The following is a 23639-nucleotide window of genomic DNA, read 5'->3' on the forward strand; positions in this document are numbered from 1 at the left end:
ATCAGAAGAAATGTGAATCACACAATACTTCTGTGCTCTGTCTGAGCTTTTCATGAAGAGTCCTGATAACACCAACACCACAGTAATTGCCAGAAAGGTGACAAACCCCAATGCAAGAGCTGCAATTGCCTCCTTCCTAGATTAAAACCTTTGCTTAGTGTCTCTAACAAACACTTCTGTGTTTCTCACAGTACCTGTACCACAGGAACTGGAGGGCTGGGGATCATGGGGGCAAACCAGCTAGAGCCATTGCAACCAAGTCCAGGCACCTGCCCCAAGGAAAACAGAAGCAAGCAGATAACTAGACCCAAAATGAAACATAAAAGCTTCAGGAAAAAAAAATCCCCAAAGGCAACAAACCTGTTGTCTTTTTTCAGCTTGCATATTTTTAATTAAGTAAAAAATAAAAATGAAAGAAAGAAACATGCCACAGATGTTGTCAGCCTGGTGCAGATCACCCTTGTGCACAGAGAGCACCAGGGTCCCCATGCAGCTGGCCCTCATGGTAGCCAGTCCTACCTCCCACGCCCTCCCTGCAGTCAGCTGGAGAAGGAAGTGGATGAAAAGCACATGGTGCATACAGCACAAGCAACAGAAGAACAGCACGGCAGCGCTCCAGGCCGGGCTTTATCCAGGAATGGGGATGCTGGCACGGTAAAATAAAAGCTCAACATACTCAACATACTCTATATGTCCAAATTAAAAACAGCAACGGTAACAATCTCCCCTTGAGAGCTGCAATTTAACCCCCTCCGAAAGTGTTTGGGGGCTTTTGTAATGTTTCAGTGTCTCGTGTGTGAGCTCTGGGGTCCCTGTCTGATGGGCAGCATTGCGGTGGCAGCAGCTGCTCTTGGTGGCTGTTGGCACTACTGGAGGCCAGAAGAATCAGCAAGCTCAGTGGGAGCTTGGCCTCAGGGTTTCTTGCCCATCTTTTTCAGGCCCTTCCCCACAGGTATGGAGAAGGGAGGGTAAGGAGACAGGGTGTCAGGTACTTGTTAGCTTCAAACTCAACGGCTTTCACCCACGGTGGGCTCCCACTGGCAAAGTTCCTGCTGTTCCTCTGAGAAGAATCCGTCTTCTCTGCCTCACATGTATACACATTTATACAGAGATATAGATAATCTGATAAACATTTTGTATGAAAATAAATACTTCACCTGGGTGTTAAGAACCATCATCACCTCCATCTAGTCACCTGCTATGTTACATCTCTTTTTGTCCATGACAACCTTGTTCCCATTGCTTTTTCCCTAACCTATGGATACCTCCTCCCTGCCTCCTGGAGAAGACAAAAGCACCTCAGCAGGTAGAGATGTACTTTTTGGCAGCCCCTCTTACTTGCTGCCTCCCAAAGTTTGGCCTATTCCTGAGAACTTGATGAAAATGGTTCCCTTCACAGCACCTGTTTCTGGACAGAAGAAATGATCTTTGTCTTGAAAACACTTTACAAAGAGTAGGGTTTTAACATTCTCTTCCAGGGCTCTCAATTAAGAAATCTGTTTCTAGATAGCACTGTTTATATAGATATAGGTATAATTTTTATTTATTTTTATTACCAACCCAACATTTCAATTTGCAGATGTAACTCTTGACATACTCTCATGGTGGTGGTTTTCTTCTTCTTTTTCCTTAAAAAGAAATGCATTTAAAATGAAAAGGATGGTTTTTTGTCTGTTTGGTGTTCCTAAAAGGTACTTGAGATGATGCAGGAGTGTGAATGTGAATGGCAGTTTTTAAGCCTGTACCTGTCAGTGGCCTGAAGAGCACCAGCAAGATACAGACATTGTGAAACCTGGGGAGCAATTGAATGAAAGGGTAGCCGTGCCACAGCTCAGGGTGGGATGGCACTGGGAACATATGGGCACACTATCCAGGTTTTCCTGAATTCATTTCCACCTCTGAGCAGGAGAACCACACAGCAAACCCGCCACCACCACCATCCCAAGGAGCCAGTGCCGCTTTCCCTGGCCCCCTTGCTCCCCCCGAGGCAGGCTATTCCTGGGTGTCCATTTATTTCTTTTAACAGTTGTAAATTAACATAATTTTCTCTCCCTGCAGTACCACAAGCTCAAAGTTAATTATACAAAGAGAAATGCCATAGTCAAAATATACATGACACGTATTGTATTAGAGGGTTGGGGTTTTTTTCCTTCTTTTTTTCTTAGCCCAGGCAGGTGATTGAGATGCTACATGCTCCAGCCTTTGTCATTAAATGTGTGTGACTGTGTGTCTGTGTTTGTATTAAAAATATATCAGTCTTGTGATGTTCTTAAAAAAGAAAGTAATGTAGGGTGGCGGGGGAGGGAACGGGTAATAGTGAAGAAGTTCTTTGACTGTGTCACAGTCTTTTGTGGCTTCATAAAATACACATGTTCAATTCCAGCACTGACGGCAGCTTGAAGCTTTAGAGTTTAAACTTTTAACATTTTTCTGATTAAGTAGTAGAAAAGAAAAAAAAAATCAATTAGCGTGCTCCCCCAAAACCAAAAAGCAACAAGCAAACAAACAAACAAACAAAAAATTCCCCCCCAAATTCCTGAATCAGGCTTCTGCAATTCTCAACTAGTAAAAATAAGGAAACATCTCCTTACAGTAGAGGGGTGCTCGGCAGGAAAGAGACGAGCCCCTGTGGGAACGGAGGCCCTTGGAGATGGTTGAAACTTCATAATCTCATTGAATAGGGTCAGTGGCTGGGTTTATTGTGTTTTATTTCAATACTTGCCATTGTTGCCTTCTTTTATACCATTTTTGGATGGGTTTTGTCTCTTTGTTTTTTTCACTCTGTGATAGTCTTGCCCTTCTTGGCACCCAGCTGTCTGACCGTCTTGGCAATGGCAGCCCCTGACAGACAGCTGTACCCTCTGGTGAAACCGCACTTCCAGGATCAGTGTCTGGGTGAGGTAACGGAGGAGGGGGTCCCTCCTCCCGGCAGCACCGCTCCTCCACTGCCTAAAACCCCTTGATGTAGCAATAGGCCTCCAGAGTGGCGAAGAGGATGTAGAGCAGCCAGAGGCTGACGAAGAGCAACGTTGTGGCCAGTTTGCACCCCCGGGGGCCGCCCAGCTCCCCGCCGAGGTGGGGTCGCCGGCGGTAGAGGAGGACGCTGATGCAGATGAAGGCGAAGATGGTGAAGAGCGTGACGGAGAATGCCAGGGTGCCTGCCGACACCTGGAACTCCTGCCCCTGTGACGCCCAGTAGATCGCTGCCACTGACCATGCCAGCCCAATGCCCAGGAAGACGTTGACAGCGTTGCTGCCCGTGACGTTGGTGATGGAGGCGTCAGCGTACACGTCCTGGACGGCTGCGGCTTTGCTGGCAAACGTGTCTGGGGTTGAGGGAGGAGGGAAGGAGAAATCACTGGGGGCTTCAACAGGAGAAACAGACAACCCCTTCATGTCTGGGGGACAAGGGAGGCTCAGGTGTGGCACTGACCAGGTTAGGACACAGACCTCTCCTGGTGCACAACCCCCTCCCAGGTCCAGACACTCCATGCTGCCACCAAGCAGAGTGCATACCTTGTCTAGGAACAAGAGTTTTGTGGATCTCCTTCCCAGCCTGAACCCCATCCCATGACAGAGCTGCTCCCCTGGAAGCGGGAGCATCATCAGAGGAGTCACCTCCCACCCCATCCCTTCCCTGCAGCCACCCCACCTGGTACAGAAGTGCCGAAGGCGACAAAGACGACGGCGGTCACCGAGTCCTTGAGGCCAATGGTGCAGCCGAAGTGGGAGGCGAGGTCGCCGATGACGGCCGTGAGCATGCCGATGATGAGGATGGAGACAACGAAGCAGGCCCAGCCGTTGCAGTACTCGGTGGGGGGCACGCAGGCAAACAGCACCTTCCAGAAGACAGTTAGGAAGTGCATCACGTAGTCAAAGCAGGATGGCAGGCGCTCCTCGCCAGACTCATCTTCGTCCTCATCGCCCGCTGCAAAAACACGGAAGGAGAGGTCCAGCCTTTGTGTTAAGGCAGGTCAAGTTTACAGGGGTTAGGTGCAGCCTGTGCTTGGCCCTTTCACCCCCGGGATTCCGCTCTCCTGGGACAAGGCGGGACGGTGCCAGCCATGACAGGGGGCTCAGGGCACACCAGGTTCCTCCGTGATAGGTGAGGCTTGGCAACAGTAGTGCCTCTCAGATACCTCAGAGCCCACAGGGATGGGGAGTGGCAGAGTGGGATACTGCACCCACAGAGTGGCAACCCTATCCCCATCCACAGGCAGTCGCATAGGATATAATCAACCTATGGACATCACTGTTGAGGGGCGTGACGAAGTTACACAGGCAAGTGATGTTCTGGTCCAAAAACTAGCAGAAAGTAACAGAATTGGGAAACTCAAGAGGCCTCTTGATCCTCCTGCTCCAGAACATGGGCTGGACACCAGCAGCACCCCAGCAAAAAAAATTCTCATCTGTATGAGGGTATCAGCAATGGTGGTACAGGCCCTTGGAGAGGTCTCCTCCTTAGCCTGGTGGGCCAGGTCAGCCCCAAAACTGGAAGTACTGCTGGTCTTTGTATGGACACAAGACAACGAAAATAAACTGGAGAAAGATAAAGCAGGTAGGGAGCACAGGGCAGATGTCAAGGGAAGGAGAGAGACATAGGGAGAGAAGCAGACTAGGGAAATAAGATTGCTCCAAGAATGCTTCCACAGAAGCACCTTCTCTTAATTGCTAGAAAGAAGAAAACTGAATACCCTGCTTTCTCTTCTTTCATGTCAGAAGAAGATGTTGTGGCCACTGGCAACAGTTCCCATCCAACTGCCTGCCTGTCCACTGCCTGCTCTGCAGTTGGGTGTAAAACATCCCTTTGGGGAAGATGCCGAACCATCAAGGAAAGGTTCAGAGAGATGCTCAAATGCTATTCATGGCATAGACATGCCTAAAGAATCTGCTCCACAGCTGCCTGGCTCTGAAAGCGGTAAACTCTCTTGCCTGGTCTGGCAGGTCTTTAGATCATTCACTCCACCAGCTGCTACCTCATGGGGCAACATTTTCTGTCTGCATTTGGTAACTCTCCCTGCTCCCAGAAACTCTACTGGCTGTGGCAGACAGGACACCTTCCAGCAGTAGAAGCTACTTGCACTGGGCACACCATAAACCAGGACCCCAGGCAGAATGGGATCTTGCTGCCTGTACACTACTCATCAGATCACTGAAGCAGCAGGAGCACTGCCAGCTGACACAAAGTCTTTGAAAACTGGCCTCCTGGATAGCTCTGCACCAAAAGATGTATCTTGTGGGCTCCTGGCTAATGTATCTGCAAAAGCCTGCTCTATGTGGAGCAGAGGAGCTCTTTGGACTGGCTTTGCTGATGGTCATCACATACGCAACAGATGAGCATCACTGACCAGGGAGATGCTGTCTCCTGAGCCCAGACATATCTCATTCCAAGCTGCATGAATCCTATGGATGCTGGTACGGGTTTTCTGATTTTCCCCTCACCTGCACTGACGGTAATGGCCTCCATGAACTGGTCCCTCCAGGAATGTGTCCCTACAACCAAAGCCAGGTTTGTCTTCTTAATCAGCTTGTCCACGGTGCTCTGTTGTGGGAATAAAGATGCACAGCAATTAAACTGGCTGTTAGCCGACAAGAACAATCTTGGAGTGCACTGTGGTCTCACAGACCTTTTCCAAACTGTGGAAGTGTCACAAGTACTCTCCTACGAGCCAGATAAAGTCATGACAGGAGTTCAGCCCACCTCCTCCCAAGACTGGCTGATCTAAACCTCACCAGAGCCAGCTTGTTTGCCACTCCTTAATCCTGATGATGCTCCTTCTTCCCTCATCCCTGCCTTACCAGAGACAGCTTTGCTATTCCCCATTGGCTTCTTCTGCTTCCAGCAGGGCTCCCTTTTCTTTCTCCCTCCTCCCTTGACTACCAGCAGCTGCTACTTCTGACATTTCTTGTAGATTTCATCCACCCTTTACTGCATTACATACTTCTTTTCCTCTTCCAACAGCTCTTTCTCTACACATGCTGCCGCCTCAGTTCCACTCTCCAAGGCTGCTCAGCAGTGCCACATCGCTTCCCCCTCCTGGAAGACCCCTAGGACACCTACTGACCTTGAACTCATAGGACTCCTCAATGATGACTTCTAGTTTGGGATGCTCGCCGAGTATTGGTTTGCCCATCTCTGCAATCCTCTTGGCTTCCTCCTCTTCAACTGTCAGCTTCCTCTCAGCCACCTCTGTGAAAGCAAGGTCAACACCAAGCTGTAGGCAGCAGCCCTGGAGCTCCAGGGCGCCATGGGGGCTTGTCTTCAGGGCCCAAGTGCAACATGTTTTCACTTTCTTTAAAAAAAACCCCTTGAATCTTTCTTCAGTCTGCACTGGCACTCTTGGTTGACATATACCCTCCCCCTGCAGTAGCCACATCTTTGGGGAGACAGAGATACCAATCTGTCCTGACATTTGGCACAAGTGTCATTTAGGGCACCTTTAGCACCTTGATGTGTTCCCTGATTTGAATGAACAAGAGATAGAATCTTTTTATTCCCCCCTCTGAGCAGAAAATCACTGTGCCACTCAGTGCTTGATCTAGCACTCAGAGACACACACAGTCACAACCACACGTGAACCACACATGAATTGGAAAAATGAATAAGTAAGTAAGGAAACAAGTAGGGTTTTTTTCTTTCATACTGCTGTGAGGATGGTGAGGCACTGGAACAGGTTGTCCAGAGAAGGTATGGATGTCACATCTCTGTAAGTGTTCAAGACCACACTGGACGTGGCTTTCAGCAACCTGGTCTAGGAACCAGCAACCCCATGGTAGGAGGGTTGAAACCAGATGAAAAATCCCTTGCAACATATTCCATTCTACGATTCCATATTTAGTTTTTGCTGGAGTAAACTAAACCAGGACCCCAGGTCAGCAGCATTCTGAGATGAGCCTGTGCCAGGCTCATCTTGCTGATGTCCCAGCTAACCCAGCAAGATGCCTGGAGAGAGTTCTGGTTGCCCAGATGAGAAGGAGCATCCCAACTGCCCAGGCAGTTCCCTAGCCCTAACCCAGGTCTCCTCTTCCAGCCACCCACCCAAGTGCAGGCACATGCTGATGGGATCTCTGTAAAGCTCAGACATCTCAAGAAAGAAGCTGGGTTTCCCCTGGTTTTCCTGTGCCTGACCAGTCAGGGTGTACGAGCTGCAATACAGGGCTCAGCTGAGCCTGGGAGCGGGAGTTGGAGCTCTGAAGAACCTGGCAGAGCATCTTGTTCTGGCTAACAGTGGATCAGGTGTTACCCAAGGTTTCCTGTAGAGGTTACGAATGCCCAGGTAATGCCTCAGATGTGATTAATCCCATGTGGATTCCAGCAGATCTCATGCTTCCCACCAAAAGTCACACAGACATTATGAAGTCGCAGTGAAATCTATTTATAAACTGACTTCTCTCTTCATCTGCCCAACTAGATTGATTGCAAAGGCTGTAAGCCTTGCAAGATCTGCAGAGTTTATAAAACATATAATAACTCTTGTGGCAGGTGACATTATTATAACCCATCACAGAAGCAGAAAAGCTGCATCCATCATTTGAAATCAATGACGTACATCCACACCATCACTGTCTAGCTCAAAGACAGAATAGTCTGGATTTAGGAATCACGTAAGTTTACTAGAAATGACAAAGATAGGGAAGCACAGCACCGGGAGAAGAAGATGGGCAATACAGGATGCTGGGGGATATAGGGGGCACATTTGCAGGCAAAGACCTAGTGAGGACAGAGTGGAGGAGGCAGTTGAGCTGCAGAAGTGCAGAAGGATTTTTTCAGTGAAAAGGTGGTTAAGCATTGGAATGGGCTGCCTGTGAAGGCGGTGGAGTCACCATCCCTGGAAGACATCAAGAAATGACTGGACGTGGCACTTAGTGCTCTGGTTTGGTTGGCATGGTGGTGTTCAGTCAAAGGCTGCACTCAATGATCTTGGAGATCTTTTCCAACCTTAATGATCCTATGATTCCATGACTGTGAAAATGTTCTGCCTTACACTACGCTTGTAGGCATGAATTGATGATTATCAAGAACTAGATTCAAGATACTTTTATTCACTGGAACAAGGGAGTCAGATGCAATCTACCTCTCTTTTTCTAAGACACAGAACAAGAAAGTCTAGTCTCTGCCTCTACCTGGAAGCATACGAAGATGACAAGCTGTATCCATTGCTGAGAACGCAGGTGCTCATAAATCAACTACCATAGTACATACATGGCTTTGCTTCTGTCTGAGCTCCCCATAATCTGAAGTTCAGGAATGGAGGCACCCTAAGCTTTGCAAAGCCCAGCTTGGCAGATGAGCTGAGTGCATGCTGACATGTGCTGACAGTACAGAGCTGAGCAAAAGCACTACAGCCATCCCATCAGGGTTGCAAAGCCTGGACTTGGTGACAGTCTGACTCACTACAACCTTCCCTGGGAAGTAACTGCATCTGAAAAGCTGCGGTCGCAGTTGGCAGCACAGTCCCTTGGGCTCCCGCCCACTGGCTGCAGTTGCAGATTGCAGAAAGTCTGGAATCTGAGGAGATGCTGTGAAAATAGGGAATACCAGGCCGAATTTCCTCAACTTCCCAACTCCAGCAGAAATAATGCAATGAAACCTCAGTCCCTACTTTAACTGATTTGACAAAAGCCTTTGGCATGGCAAGAGAACATGGAGCCTAATGCAAATGCTATCCCTCTAGGTAAGGCTGAGCTGCCGGCAGGTCTCTAAGCATGTGTAGTGCAGAAAACTTGCTCATCTCCGTAGGAAGCGCTATCCAACACAGCTTTATCCTGGAAGCTGGCATCTTACTCATGCTGGTTTATGCACCAGAAAGGACAGTGCAGTATCTGAAGTCCTCCCTGAGGAGGAGGATCTCCTGCATCTCTTCTCACTGTGTGTGAGGTCCAAGGCTGCTGGGCAGGCTGCATGGGAACATCTGTGTCCACAAGACCTTACACTGGCCAGCAGGTGGCTTTGTTGTCTCTGCAAGCCACTTGTGGATCTGATTTGATGAGCATGGCAATCACTTGCCAGGCAGCTCTCAATCACAGGACACAAGCCTGTCCAAGAGTGGACACATTGCTCTGTCAGTCTAGAGGCTGGATGCGAGTGTGAGGGTGACACCAGATACTCCACAAAATAAAGGTGCTGGTGCTTACCACAGCACTGAGGGGCAGTAGAAGTCCTGCTATTCAAGAGGGCACCTTGCCAGTGGACTAAGTGCCACCAGAGGTACCTTCAAACCCTAAGTAGGTCATCTGGAATAAAGGGACAAGCTAACCATCAATGGAGACCTTCAGCCTACTGACAGCATGTCCATTGAAACATGAATAATGGAGGCTCTGCTGTCAACACACAGGGCCTCCTCTGTAGTCTGTATGGTGAACTGGGGTTGTTTGTACAATGTGTACGTACAAACTGCCCCAGTTTGTGAACTGGGGATCAGAGTGAAGAAATATGGGTGCCCAAGAAAGCCTGTCAAGCATATCCTATGGGGACAGCTGACTGAATATGACTGCCAAGCTAAGTCTTTCAATGTCAGCTGCAAGCAAACCACAGGAGAACAGGCACAGGCAGCACATCCAAATGGGGTACCTCACAGAAATGTTAATAGAGGAAGCTTTCAGATAAGGAAGTAATTCCTTCTTGTCTCATTAAAATGCAGTCACATTTGTGAATGTGCAACAGGAAAGCAAAGCACAGAAACTTAACAAATTTCAAAGGTGCATCTGAAAAATTTAAGCTGCTATTATATTTTCACTGAATCTCTATCCTAATGTAGGAGACAAACACAGATCAAGACTCACATGTCAGTACTGTGCTGGATCTTGCTCAAGGCACTCACTCAAGTGACCCAGAGGTGCCAAATACCAGGCTGATGACTGTTCTCTGAAATTAAGGCTGTGCCATTTCTGGTCGGAAGGACAAATTTAGAAGCCCAGCTGACACGTCTTTTGCCCCAACCTCTACTCACCATACAGTTAAGGGGAAGAGCTAAGCACCTCCAAAGAGCGATACAAAGCACCTATATGATTCCACTGCTTGTCCCCACCTACCGTTTAGGACACATATGAGCACCTTCTCATAGGAATCAGTGTCAACCTCTACAAAACACCAGAGCCTGAGTTGAACCTGCTCCAGGTCTGTTGGGTCTGCCTGTTCCAATGGGATGCTGAGGGCTGAGTTAGGCCCTGTGTGTATAGACCCAACAGCTGAGAGGAAATGGACTCTTGCAACAGAGGCCATGGATGGACTCTTGCAACCAGTCCCCATGACAGAGCACAATCCCAATGCTCCTGCCTTTCAGGGAAGCGCTTTAGCCAGCAGCAGGGTGCACCAGGATGCCTGTGGAGCTGCAGGAGGCTGCTGTCCCTGCATCAAGCGTGGGGCATGCTCCCTCGTGGTCTGTCATAGCCAAAGGCCCTCACTTCCCGAGGGGATGGGTGTAGGGTTGGGGCCTTGGGGGGCTCCTCCAGGAAGTGGAGATAGAGCATCTGTGAGGTGTGTCACACATCACCCCGGTGCGGTAGCCTGCAAATAAGACTACTAAGGGCTGTGATAAATAAAACACAAAGAGGGGATGGTGGGGAGCTGGGTGCTGGGAGACAGGTTTTTAATTTGTAAGGTCAAGTCTGTCAAGGTGAATGCTGCCAAGCTTCAGCTTAATTATTAACTAAGCGTGATTTCTGTTTGTATCTGCATCAGTACCTACTTTTCAATGCGGATTGCACCCTGGACTCCCTGCTGTCAACCCCAATTAAGCCTGATAAGGTCTGGCTGTGCATAGCAAGAACAGGAGCTTGCCAGGACCTCCTGGACTGCCTCCACCTCCTCCCTGGGAAGGGGAAGTTGGCCAGAGAGGGGTCCCCTAAATCCTGCCTGCTCTGGTACATCGATGCGTGCTACCATCGAGTGTTAGGAACCTCTCTGGGCTGCAGGAGCACACAGAGGCTGCTGAGGCAAGGCAAGTTGGGGCTTCTGTGCCAGCTGCTGCACCAAGATACTCCACTCCATGTGCCAGGGAGCCCATGGGTTAGAGAGGAGATGCTACAAGCAAGGGAGACAACATGTCTGGTAAGATTAAAGTCTGGGTGGGAAGAATGAGGATGAAGTCCACTTTTGCTCCACTGTAGCAATGGCCGCAGCTGACACCCACTAGGCACTGGACGCCACAGAAAGCAAGGAGAGGGTTTTGGTTAAACCATTCCATGCTCTCACTTACTCTACCTTGTTCAGACCCTAAAGCTATGACAGACAAGGGGCTTGCAGCTCCTGGTTATGGTCCTGCCATTGCTGTGCTCTGCAGCCCTGGGCATGTCCCTGCCATGCTCACTCCTCAGGTCTCATCCCATGTCTGTCTCTCACTCTGTCTCTCCCAACTTATGTCTGCAGGGCCATTCTGGAACTTGAGCTGCAGTGATCTGCAAAGCGCTTTCAGACCTACATGACAGGCAGTTTCCTGGGCTCAAAATACTGTAAGGAGATCCCCTCCTCTTTGTATTTCTTCTGGGGAAAGGGGAGCCCTAAGCAGTGTTCCAACATCATGCATTGCTCCTGGAGAATACTACATGGGTGCATGCCCACTCAACCTCCTTCCTTTTGGGGATTACCAAATGGCAACTGGATATTGCCTGTGACCTCCTGGACACATCATAAATCCAAGTTTGGTAAAGCCAATTTCCATAGAGTAATCTGTCCACCACATCTTTTGAGCTGAAAAAGGCAATGGGAAGGCCTTGTAACACCATCAGAGAGGTACATACCAATCACTTAGGCAATGCTGCAAGAGTACCAAGCAGCCATAGACCACTTGGTATTCCCTATCACTTGCTGAGTAAATTTGATTAAAACCAACAATGTATTCATGAAAGATTGCTATATAGGCCATTTCACACTCCTTGAGCTATCCTGTCTCCATCCATTTCTGGAGTGGGCATGTGTATGAAGGTCACCCCTTTCGGGGACTATGCTGCTAGGTAAAAATTAAAACAATTACAATGGGTTTGTTTTTTTTTTTTGCTGTTGTGGCTAAGTAAAATATAATCCTGGCTAAACAAAGTAGATAGTGAACATGAATGAGCTCCTCTCTCCTGAGCATTGTCAAGCTGTCAATCACAAGTGGGGAAGACTAATGGCTAAAAGACACACTGCCTTTGGAGATTAGCATATGGATATACCCTTTACTGAAGCACATGCACACACACAAGCACTGGCAGCCTGGGCTGCTTTCTAAAATGTGAGGAATCCGCTTACTTAGCCCTGAAAGCTATTTTTGAGGCATGATACATCCTGTATACATGCCCCAGCATTCCTTAATGCTAACTGTGAAATGCTGCAAATTCATGAGAGGGAGGCTAAGGCACAGGGCTGGGAACTGAGCATTATTCCACTCCTGGCTCTGCCTTGAGATTGCTGCTGACACAACTGTCCCCGACAGGCCAGACAACTGGCATCTTTGTTTTCCAGTCTTTCCCACTGCAAAGTGGACTCAGGAGTTTTAATGCATAGATTTAGAAATACTTTCTTTGACCTGGATGAGTATGTAGAAATTAGGATGTAGACATATCTACTATTTGGATAATTTCGCATCCCTTTAAAAATCTGAATTAGCTGAGCCCACGAACTTTCAAGTAAAGGTTCTGCACAGGCTTTCAGTGACTTTTGCAAGGATTGGAAAGACTATCAGAGCAGTTCATCCACTGATAGCAAAGGTGGGGACAACTGGAGTACCTGTGCACTTTGGTATTGAATATTTCCCTATATAAAGAGCATTCAGAGAGATCATTGCCAGTGTAAAACAAAAGATATGCACCAGAGAAGTTTAAAAAAAACAACCCAAGTTTGACTCTCAAGTCTTTCCACAGCAATCCCATACTACAGTGGTCCTCTGCAGCCTGACACATGGCACTGGACACATGGCCAAGCAAGGCTTGCAGAATTTTTGCACGGTCTTGCAAGTCTGGCTCCGAGAGCTCATTTGGAAGAAACAAATGCTGAGCTGAACCTGTGCCCTTCCCACCTGGCCTTGTGTAAAACTGACAGACTTGTTTTCCCTGCGAGGGCTCTGCAAGGCCAGGGGGGCAAGGCCGGGATCTCTCATTTCCCCCAGGTAAGGGCTCCTGGGACAAGAGAGACACTGCCACTTGGGTGCATCCACTGGGGCACCCATGGCTTCTGCAAAGAAAGGGGGTCACTCCCATGAGTGGGGGCTGTGCTGCTGCTGGCCCTGTGGGGACTGTCAAAGGGATGTCACATGAGGGGGAATGCCCCAGGGCTTCAGGGGAGAGCCAGGGAACCCAGCAGTCCCAGGCACACAGCTTCAGGAGAGGGGCACTGCCTCAAAAGAGATGTGTAAGCTGCTCCAGGAGGGAGGATGAGGAGTGGGACCAACAGATTCCACTGAAACGTTCAATCTTTTACAAAGATTCCTGCGTGCCTGTGTAACCTAAATGTAACATGACATGGACTAAATGAGGACGTCACTTCTCTCCCTACTGATTAGCCGTGATTGGTGCTGAGTGACACTCCAACACGTGCCTGCTCGCTGGCTGGCTGCTGGTTTTAAGTCACGTGTGGAGGCTGAGCACCTTGAGCCTGAACCAGGAGCTGAACACACATCACATGCAGAGAGGGCACCCTGAGGCAGCTCAGCAAGGGGGGCACCCCAGGGACTGCCTCTCACCAGACACAGAGGAGGCTTTTCCTTATTAACTGAAAAGTAACTTTCCATAGCTGGTAACCAAGTTCTCCAATAACAGCTGCCAAAAGCAATCAGGCTGGATCGCAACAGAGAGAGGAAAGTTATGTTATTTTAATAGAAATTATTTGGTTCCAGGGGTTCTGATCAAATTAGGCAGCTACTGAATTAAGGCAATGAAATTACTGGGAAGGAGGCTGTGCTCAACTTATTTCCAGTCCTCCGGGACCTGAAGAGGTAACAAAGGAAATCGTCCAAACCATTCTGAGGAGTTTTCCATAAACACCCTAAGCTGATATTTGGAGAACTGGGGATTTCTGCCTGCCACTAGCAATTTTCTAATTAGTCCAATATCCAATGGGTTCTGGACATCCCCTGCACAGCAGATTTGGAATCCTCTGAAAAGGAGCAGAGACTGAAGCCTGCATGGCAGATGCTGCTCGTTTGATTTGCAGCACAGCTTGGGCATCATAAATGCTTTGGTTTTCAGCTCTGCTTGCAAACCTGTCGGATTCAAGCTCCTCTCTGCACCCTGAATGCCTGCCCTTACCTTCTAACAAATGTTTCTTCAGTGCAAATTCAACAGTAATCATATCTGGAATTGAAGGAATAATGAAAATACAGGAGGCGTACATGGCACCACAGTGGGATAAAGAGAGACCAGTGTAATGGGGATTTCAGGCAAGGAAGAGGGCTCAGAATTAATACACATAAAATCCTGGCACAGGGAGAGGAGATGAATAGTGCAGAGCCAGAGCTGAGAATGAGTAGAGAAATGGTGCTGGTGCTTATCATGTCCTGGTAGTGCTCCCCTGGCACTGGGCACACCCCTGGAACCCTCCAGGATTGGAGGTGGAAAGCACAAGGGTGCAGGCATTGAGGGGTGAGGTATGGTCCTCCATGTGAAGGGGACACCTGCTCAGCCTTGCACCCTTGGTCACCGCAGACAACATTGTCCTGCGCCCCAGGAGTGTCACTCCCAGCAGAAAAGCCCCATGCACCCCAGTGCATCAGCAAAACCCAAGCATCAGAGTTGCCCAAAAAGAGGGCTGAGTCACAGTTTTAGCCCAGCCAGAGCTACATGTTTTGCTTTGTGACTCTGGCTGGGTCATTCTCCCAGACTGTGGGAGAAAATCTGGAATGTGGGAAATGCTCTTAGATGTCAATCAATCACTGGTATTTTCTTAAAGCATTGTTCTTAAATAGTTCCAGCTAGATACAAACACCATGAGCTGGGGTTGTCTACAACACAGCAAACATAAACATGGCGGGGTCTAACCAAAGGGGATGAAAATAGAGCAAGAGCAGGCAGAGGAAAGACAAAAAAGCACTTACCTTGGGTGAGCAGCAGGGCTGTGGGGAGAGAAGAACATGAGAAAGACAGAGAGAGAGAAGAAAAAGAGGGAAAAAGTTAATATTCAAGGGCCAAAGATGTTTTGCAGATGAAAGCTGTCAGAGAGCAATGGACATGGTGCAAGGCAGTGTGCGAGCTCACCAGGGCTGCATGTGGGGCATAGGCTGGGGAGCAGACACCGCAGCAGCAAGATGGAGAGGAGGTTGGTGTGCACCAGTGAGCACCAGGGCGCTGGCTCCCCAGAGTAACCCCCTCCCCCCAAGCGAAGGCAGAGGGATGGGATGCAGCTGGGGAGTGGCAAGGAGGGAAAGAGAAAGGGGGAAAGAGGGGCAGTTACACTTGCCATTGGGACCTGGCACAGCCCAAACTGACCCAAAGGCATGGGACATGCCCCTGCTTCGGCTGGGTATGTGTGGTTTTGGCGAGGTTTGGCATAACTGAGGAACTCCAGTAAACCTGTAGGTTCTTGAGAAGAGAAGGTGGCCAGGAGGTGATGGGCAGACCATTGAGAAGACCATCACCAGAGGGAGCCATTGATAAAATGGGTGCTGGCCTCCAGTGTCAAATGGGGCCGGGGGTAACATGGCCATGCATCATCCCCCAGGACACCCTGGCTCACCTATACCTATCCCACACCCGACAGGTACCACTTCCAGAGGGTCAGTGCACTGAGAGGAGCATAGGCACACATAAAGCATTGCTATTCGAGTCCTCCTGGCTCTCTTTGCTCCAAATTGCTGGTCTGCCAGACAGTGCTGCATGGACACAGGCCATGCAACATCATCATAGCGGGATGCAACTGCCTCCCAGGAAATATGACTGTGTGGTCCTGTGAGATTTGAAGGGGGAAGAAAGGAGAAGAAAGGGGCAAAGGTCCTTGCAAGGGATGACCTTTCCCTGACTTTCGATACAGACACAGCCCAGGTCCCTTCCTGTCTTGGATAGACCCTCGTCTGTCCTGATTTCTCCACACCCCAAAACTGTCACAAAGAAGTATCTGGCTGGATTTCTCTAAGATGTTACCCACAGAAAGCCACAGCTTACATCCAAGTGTCAACTTAGCTACAGAAGAGTCCATATGCAAAAAAACCCAAACCCTCTTTGAGAGAGGCCAAGCACCAACTCTGTACCTTAGCTTTGACTTCGACATGTCCTTCAAACAGCAAACCAGTCCCTGAAGCCTTGGTTGCATGTGATGACAGTATTGTAATTACTAACACTTATTATCATGCACAGTCTCAGAAGCTTAAAACTCTGTACAAAGACTGAATCAGTATTAACAGCCCTATTTGACAGATGGTGAAGCAAGCAAAGAGAAGCTAAAGGGAACATTTTGCAAACTCAGAAGTGGGCTGGAGTCCAAAAGTGTGAATTTTCCCAGAATTGCCACTTCAGGCCTCTGAGAAGCATACACTTTTATACAGGTGCACCTAATTGTATCTGTGCCATTTGAAAGTGATTTCCTAAGCAATTTATCAAAGGTCCCACAGCGCATCCATGGCAGAGACAGGGAAACTAATCCTGAGTCTTGACTACCAGTCACTTCCTTGCTCCACTGAGCAGCATCCATCGGCACAGCTTTCCCAACAGTCTGCAGAGAGACATCAACCCAGTCAAGATCTTCATCCATCTATCCATCTCCCCAGCTGGAAATACTGTGGGCACTCCAGGAGATCTCTCTTGTCCATGTGGGCAGGTAGAGGCACAGTGAAAGGGGAAGGGGCAATGAAGAGGCTCCTTGCTGAGCATCTCTTGTTTTCAGGGAGTCAAAACCCGTGAATATCTTCTGCAGCAGGTACAGTGCCACTGAGCCACAAGAAGCAATGGGATATTTGCTCTGCCCACACCATCTCCTGTGCTTCACACAGCTCTGCCAGGAAGTCGCCAACAGGTTGTCACTGCCCCTTGTAGCATGAATCTTGAGTCTTCTTGTAGCTCTGTCCTGCTGCAATTCAGGCTGCCCTGTGACCTTCTTACTTCTCCATGGTCTTCTGCTTCTCCAGACAACGTGCAGAAATTTTGTCTTTTGCAATTACAAGCATTAGGACAATGGATCAATTTTGTGTTCAAATGCAATATAATGAAATATTGTTGGGCCCCTAAGCTACTGTGGTTATTAAAAAAAGTCATTGATTCCTCACGTTTTTTAAAACTGTTATTCTACTACTCTGGGATTTGAGTTTATTTTTCTTCCCATTTGCTTGTAAGCCTGCAAAAGAACAATTTTTCTCCCTTTCACTTATGATATGATACATGAATATTTGAAGAAGCCTATAAAGCTATGAATGAAACATCAAGAATACAGCGTGGAGAACGCCAAGGGATTATTTTATCTTTATATTTCTGAGTGAATGCTGTGCATGCAAGCAAGAAAATGATTTCACGGACTACAGCTTCCTTCCTGCACACGCATCTGCTAATGTGCCCTTAGCCCTGACCTGTAATGTTTCCTGACAGCCCATCTGGGGATGCTGTACCTGTACCAGCCTCACTGATGGCCTCCATGCTGTTCCCATCCCACAAGCCTCCCTCCACTCCCCCCAGCCCAGGTTGCATCCTTCCAGTCCTCCTCAGGGCACCTCTCCCTCTCCTGCGCTACTGCTCCAGACATCCCGCTCCTTATGGGGCCAAGCCAGGCCACCTCATTGCTCTTGGCATCTCAGGTAGTCTCAGAGGTTTGACATGTGCTCTTAAAGGGAACTGCACAAATTAGCTCGACAGCCAAATCCAAAATAGCAGTCCCAAGTATCCCTTACCTAACTCTTACACGGTGTGACTGTGGACAAACATGCATGCCTGCAGACAAGGTAGGTGATGCTGACTCTCCCAGAAGGACCCAAAGCCTTCAGCTCTGGATCCCCGTTTCTCCTTTACTAGAATTTCTCTGCCCTGAAGGCCTGGTTTTGATTACCAAATTGCATGCTTCCCCTGCCACCCCTGAAACTGAACAATTTAGGCCTGAATTTAAAAATGCTGTTAAAAAAGCTATTTACTAATAAACTATTTCATCTGTACGTTTTTGTTGTACTTTGGGGTCAAATCCTACTGTGACATGCATGTTGGTGTAGGTTACAGATCAGGAATTTAATTCCTTCCTGTTTTAACTCTACTGAAGGCAAAGAGCTTAAACCAAGAGGAACCATGCTTGGGACGAGAGGAGACCAGCAATCCAGCAATCCTGTAGTTTACAACAACCCGACATGTGTCCCAGCCTTTTTCTAAACAGTGAAATACTTTTCTCTGCTGTTTACCTTACAGAGAGATTTGACCATGCTGCATGCTTTATTCTGGACTCATTCTTCATTAACATAAATCTTTTCTAATTGATATCCCTAAAGACTCCAGGAAGCCACCGTGTAGATAAGAGGATCCTTGTTAAAGGCCTGGGATTTACAGAGTGAGCTGAAATGAAAGAGAGGAGGCTGGATTTTGAGAAGACTCAGTCACGCAGCAGGGCAGTCAAAGGCAAGGAGAACACACTGCCTGCACCTCCTGCACTCCCAAAGGTGACCACGCAGTGACCATACAAACCACAGGCTCAGTTCCCCAAAGAGATAAGGATCCCTCACCTTCCAGATATAACTGTCCACAGGCTCTGCTCCCCAGATTCGCTCACTGAGGTGAACAAACCGTTTCCCTAATAGATTGTGAAGAGCTATAAACATATTTTTGTTAATAGGCTAAACAAGGCAGAGATTTTGCAGCGTTAACCTAAATACTGATATTATTGAAGTCAATAGCAAAGCTCTTTCAGACTCCAAGAGACTCCTTTCCATCAAGAGAATCACCAGCATTCAGTTTAATCATAGAGCTCCGAGCAAATCACTTAACCTTCAGGGAGTGAAGTAACAGCAATCTAACATTTCTTTGCTATTCCTGTCAGCAGCTGATGAAGAAGGAACTTCTCAGCATCTGCCCACACTCAGAAAACTGAAGGACACGTGCTCACGGATCAATGCAGCTTATCTTATACAGGCATGGATCTTTGTACCAAGTCACATAATTTCATCAATATTTTGATATAGATAACTTGTTGGATCAATCCAAGCTAGGAACCCTTCTTTTTGCAGTTTAATCCTTACTCTGCAACTCCCAGCCACATCCCCCCTTTGGGGCACAAAGCTTCCCCATCAAGGGTGCTGCTCAGTTAAAAGGAGATGTGCTATGAGATTTGTCTGCACCAGTTGACTCTGTGCTGGAAGGGCTGAGAGGACTTCAGTCAATATCTTCCCAAGCCAAGTCATGCCAACAAGCTGTTTAATAGTGTTCATCAGCCATCTGTGCTCCCATTTCCAGCAAAGCTGTATCTTGTGGGAGACATTCTTCCTGAAGCAAAATGTTGCAATGAAGGATGTCAGTCCCTTTTACAAAACATAACCCTCAAGACTCAGCCTTCAAACATCAGCTCTGAGGCTGAATCTTCGACTGCTGTGCCATGAGCTGCATTCTTACAAGCTGACTCCCAATTATCCTCATGTAACATATTGTCCAAATGTTATTTTCAACGTTATCTGCAATCAAGCGAAATCTTCCGAAGTAGCCTCACCTGCCGTTTGGGCTCCATCAACACTAAGGCTAACCACAATTTAACCAAAAGAGCAACTTTATCCAGGGAAAGCAAAGCAAGTTTTTCTCCTGTAATCCAGGGCTGTAGAAAAAGTGGGAAAGCTGACGAGTGAAAGAAAGTATTACTCCAAAATCCCGCTGGGACAGCAGCAAAATCCTCGTTCTGAGTTGTGAGCTGACACAATAGCAGAGTTGCCATGAGAGCAAGAGTCAAATCAGCAGACAGCATCTTGTCATAAAGGAAAAGACTCATTTCACTGCAGGAAACCTTTAAAAAGGTGCTGAAAGAAGGATAGCCAGAAATGTGTTTCAGGGTGCTGTGAGGTTTCAAAGCCCTGCAGCGCTCAGTAACCAGGGATTCAGTTTACATGACTGTACATATGAAGGAGAGACAAAGATTCAAAGATTAATTTCTTAGAAATAGAGAAGACAAAAGAAGTCAGGAAATCCGGGAAATGGCCAGAAGGATAGAGAAAAGCAACATTTACGATCTTTGTCAAGCAAAGAATATGAGTCTCTCTTTGATTTCTTTTTCCTTGTTTACTTCAATATAACGAGCTTGCAGCAAGTGCCATCTTTGCCAGTGCTCTGTGCATCTGATACGCCCCTACCGATATCGGTATCGCTCTTCATCACAGGCCAGGCTGGCAAGATACCAATCTCAGATCTATTCTCATCTCTTTGAATTACTGGAGCACATCAACAAAAGAGCTGCTATAGTAAGACTACTTGACGTAATTTGTTTGGATGATCAGAAAGGCTTTGAAAAACTCCAGCTGCGGAAAGTGATTGGTGAAAAAGAACAGATGAGCTGCAAGACAAAGTTTTGTGTTGTAGCATTTATATAACAGGAGTAGGTGGTCAGCTCTCCTTATAGCAAGGGTTAAGAACTGAATGTCCCAAGGCTCAAAGCAGCATGGCTGATATAAGTGGGGGTAAGACTAAAGAGCAGCATCTGCAGATGATGCAAAATGTTTCAGTTAAAAGGCTGTATCAGTGGCTGTTCTGTGTTTTGCAAGCCATGATCAACCTGAAGACAGGAACTTGTGTTTGGATCACCACAGGTACTTTAGAATGAATTTTATGCTGAGCTCTGGCCCTGCAGAGATTCTCCGGGAGACTTCTCTGCCCCACAGCTCTGATCAGAGCCAAGGAGAAGTTCCTTTGACTGGAGGTGACTGCTTTGTATCAGCAGGTGTACAGGACAGCACAGACACTAATGCAAATCAACTGCAAGGTAGCAAGCCCTGCTCTCACCTTCCATCCTCCTCCACTGCATGTCTATCAGAAACCACTGCCACTGCAGCCAGCAGCAGCGCAGGTACCCTTAGGACAGCACACTGGCTCGGAATAGCATGAGGCTCCAGAGCAAGTTCTGCATCCCAAAATAAACCCATTCAAACTCTGCCCAGGCTGGTTTGAAAAGCACATACTACTCATCCTTGCTTTCGGCCCTGCCATTCCTTCAAGGGACATTTCACCCCTGATTTCACCACTGCCACCTAGTTTGTATCCCCAAGGTGAGCTGGGATCTACACTCTGCATGGAGAGGTCCCGACGTGGGTACAGGCCCTCAGCACAGAGCTATGGTAGTGCAGGCACAACTGCGATGGACTGGCTGTCTCTGTGTGACCTGGACTGCAGATTACTTCCAAAACTGACTGCCACTCATCTGAGATGTCCAACACTGCCCTGCTTCTAGAGCAGCCAGGAAAAATGTTTTGAAGACACTATGATGAGCTGTCTGAGAACATTAATACTCCTACAGCTCCTTTCAGGCACAGACTCAGTGGGACACAGCTAAATGGCAAGTAACAACAAAACAAGGACACACCATGAAGAAACCCACTTTTTGCAGCACTGAAAACTAATGTATGGGTAACCAAAACCCAGAGAGACTCCTCTTCAAGCCAACTGGGCCTGGTCCCCCCAGGGGAGGCAGGAGCTATGCTTTGCCTTTGTCATGTGAGTCATGTGGGGGTACATTCATCACCTCAACCAAACCAAGCAAAGTTTTATCTATATGACTGTGGTGTAGGATTTTCCCCCTGTCTGTGGGTACGGGTAATGACAGCACAAGCACAGCGCTGTGGGGGGCCTGTCTGCACCGCGGTGACTGTGCAGACATTGCAGCCCATGGAGCTGGTCAGTCGTGTGTCAAAGCTGATGAGCTTTGCAAGAAATAAACCACCTGAACTCTTTCCCTGCAACGGCTTGATGCTGGCAGGAACACATGGGCAGGAGTCAGCATGAACATCCCTTCCCAGTGCTGTGCAGCATGTCACATGATGCCCGAGCATGTGCGAGCTCCTGCGTCCAGGGCTGCCTCCTCTCTGCCAGGAGCTGGCCGCTCAAGCATGCATTCCGTAAAGCTGCTGGCCACAGCATCTGCTGTTGATTGCTCACAATGCTCTCTGTGGGAAAGCCTCACATAGCTCCTTATTCTTCATCCCAGGCACAAGGTAAGCTCACCAGAGATGCCAGGGTGTGTAGCACTATGGAGCTGGGGATCTTTCCAGATGCCCTGGACTTAGTGTAGCGACTGTGCCACCTTGTGCCAGCAACATTTACAAATGCAATTTAATCTCCTGCAGCTTAGATTTTAAAATCATGGTGCTCTCACTCTGACTTTTCTCTTACAAGGCCAACCAGGGCACTGCATCTCCTCTTTGGCATGGTCCTTTACTTCCTTCAGGCAAAGAGGGTCCATCTGAGGGCGCGCCCTCACCCCTTGGCCTGCAGGCTCTGTGCTGCAAATCACTTAGTCCAGCTCTGATCTCCTCTCTGCCTGTTGTAAATCAGACAGTCCCACTGACTCTAGCTGATGTTGGTGTAAACAAGACACATATGATACAGCAAACTGGCTTTGTAGTCCTAATATTAATGACATTTTACATCTGAACCACCTTAGGGTGGCCACTTGAGGCCATCTGGATTTTTTTCAAGTGCTTGTTTATATTCAGCTAGATGAAATGTGACCTCCTACATGGGAAAAAGAAATGTGGAACTTCACAAAAACTAGCTCAATCCTGACTCTGTATCCTAAAGCTCACTGTTTAGAAATGAGGATGCAAGATTCACAGAAAGCAGATGGCTGAGCAGAAAATTCAGTGTGATGCTCCAAACTGCCAAGTGCATAAGCAGGAGAGAGAGAGAGAGGCCCATGATTTTCATCCTGTACCTGCTGAGATGGAGGTGGAAGATCCATGGATGGTAAGGGGCACATGTGGAGAGGAGAACTCCATTGTGGTTCTAGGACTGAAGACTTTGCTTACACAGATTCAAAGAGCTTAATCTCTTTAAACACCCAAGAAAAAATCTAAGTGTACTTTGAGTATAGTGAGCAGATACCTGCACAGAAGCTGTAGCGCTATATAGATCTTTCAACTGATAGAGAAAAGTAGAAAAATGACTAGTGGCTTCAAGTTGAGGTCAGACAAATACCTAGAAGACATGTTCACATCTTTACCCTGGAGGGCAACTGACTACTGGGACATACAGCAGGTTGGTTGTGCTTCTGCTCAAGGGGGTTTGGAACTTTGGTGAAACCTGAGGGCCCGAGCTCGACAGAATGAAACCTGATGCCCCTCACTGCCTCTGGACTGCAGGAGGCGGTCTGATGGCATTAAAACTGTGGGTTTACATTATTACAACAGCCACAGAGCTATGATACTGACATGCTCATGCAACTGGTGCTTATCCTGAACATCCTACAGAGCCGTGCATGGGAGCTCGGACTGGCCAGAGGGCAGTTGCTGTGCTGGCAAGATAAGCTGTGCCATGCACGAGCAACTGCCAGGAGTCCCATCACTGGCAGTAGCACAAGGGAGCAGAAATAAACCCATGGGCTCATCCATCTGACTCTACTCTGTAACAGAAACCCAGAAGGTGGATTTGAATTCCCTTTTGAAAAGTGCCTCTGTTTAAATCTTGGCCCTCCCAGGCCACCCCAAAGCTGGTGAAGCCACTGGTAAGACTCAGGGAGAAAGAGATCAAACACATAAGACAGGGACAAAGATACATGTAGGCAAGGCACAACTGCAAGT

General features: G+C 48.0%; 1 protein-coding gene across 7 annotated transcripts in view; it reads right to left on the reverse strand.

The window, feature by feature from the left end:
- Positions 1 to 363: 363 nt before the first annotated feature.
- SLC8A3 (solute carrier family 8 member A3) overlaps positions 364 to 23639 on the reverse strand; it is a 147771-nt gene continuing 124495 nt past the window's right edge. For 6 of the 7 annotated variants that reach the window (XM_050336981.1, XM_050336980.1, XM_050336985.1 and 3 more), the window contains 5 exons: positions 15009 to 15026; positions 6066 to 6190; positions 5443 to 5542; positions 3653 to 3928; positions 364 to 3326 (listed from right to left, as the gene is read on the reverse strand). In XM_050336981.1, the coding sequence (XP_050192938.1) occupies positions 2950 to 3326; positions 3653 to 3928; positions 5443 to 5542; positions 6066 to 6190; positions 15009 to 15026 (896 nt within the window). In that variant the 3' untranslated portion in view covers positions 364 to 2949. The remainder of the gene's footprint in view (positions 3327 to 3652; positions 3929 to 5442; positions 5543 to 6065; positions 6191 to 15008; positions 15027 to 23639) is intronic. The other variant, XM_050336982.1, reaches the window with a different exon arrangement.

Source organism: Myiozetetes cayanensis, unplaced genomic scaffold, assembly GCF_022539395.1.
Source record: "Myiozetetes cayanensis isolate MyiCay16 unplaced genomic scaffold, myiCay2020 scf6-25, whole genome shotgun sequence".
In the NCBI taxonomy this organism is placed as follows: Eukaryota; Metazoa; Chordata; class Aves; order Passeriformes; family Tyrannidae; genus Myiozetetes; species Myiozetetes cayanensis.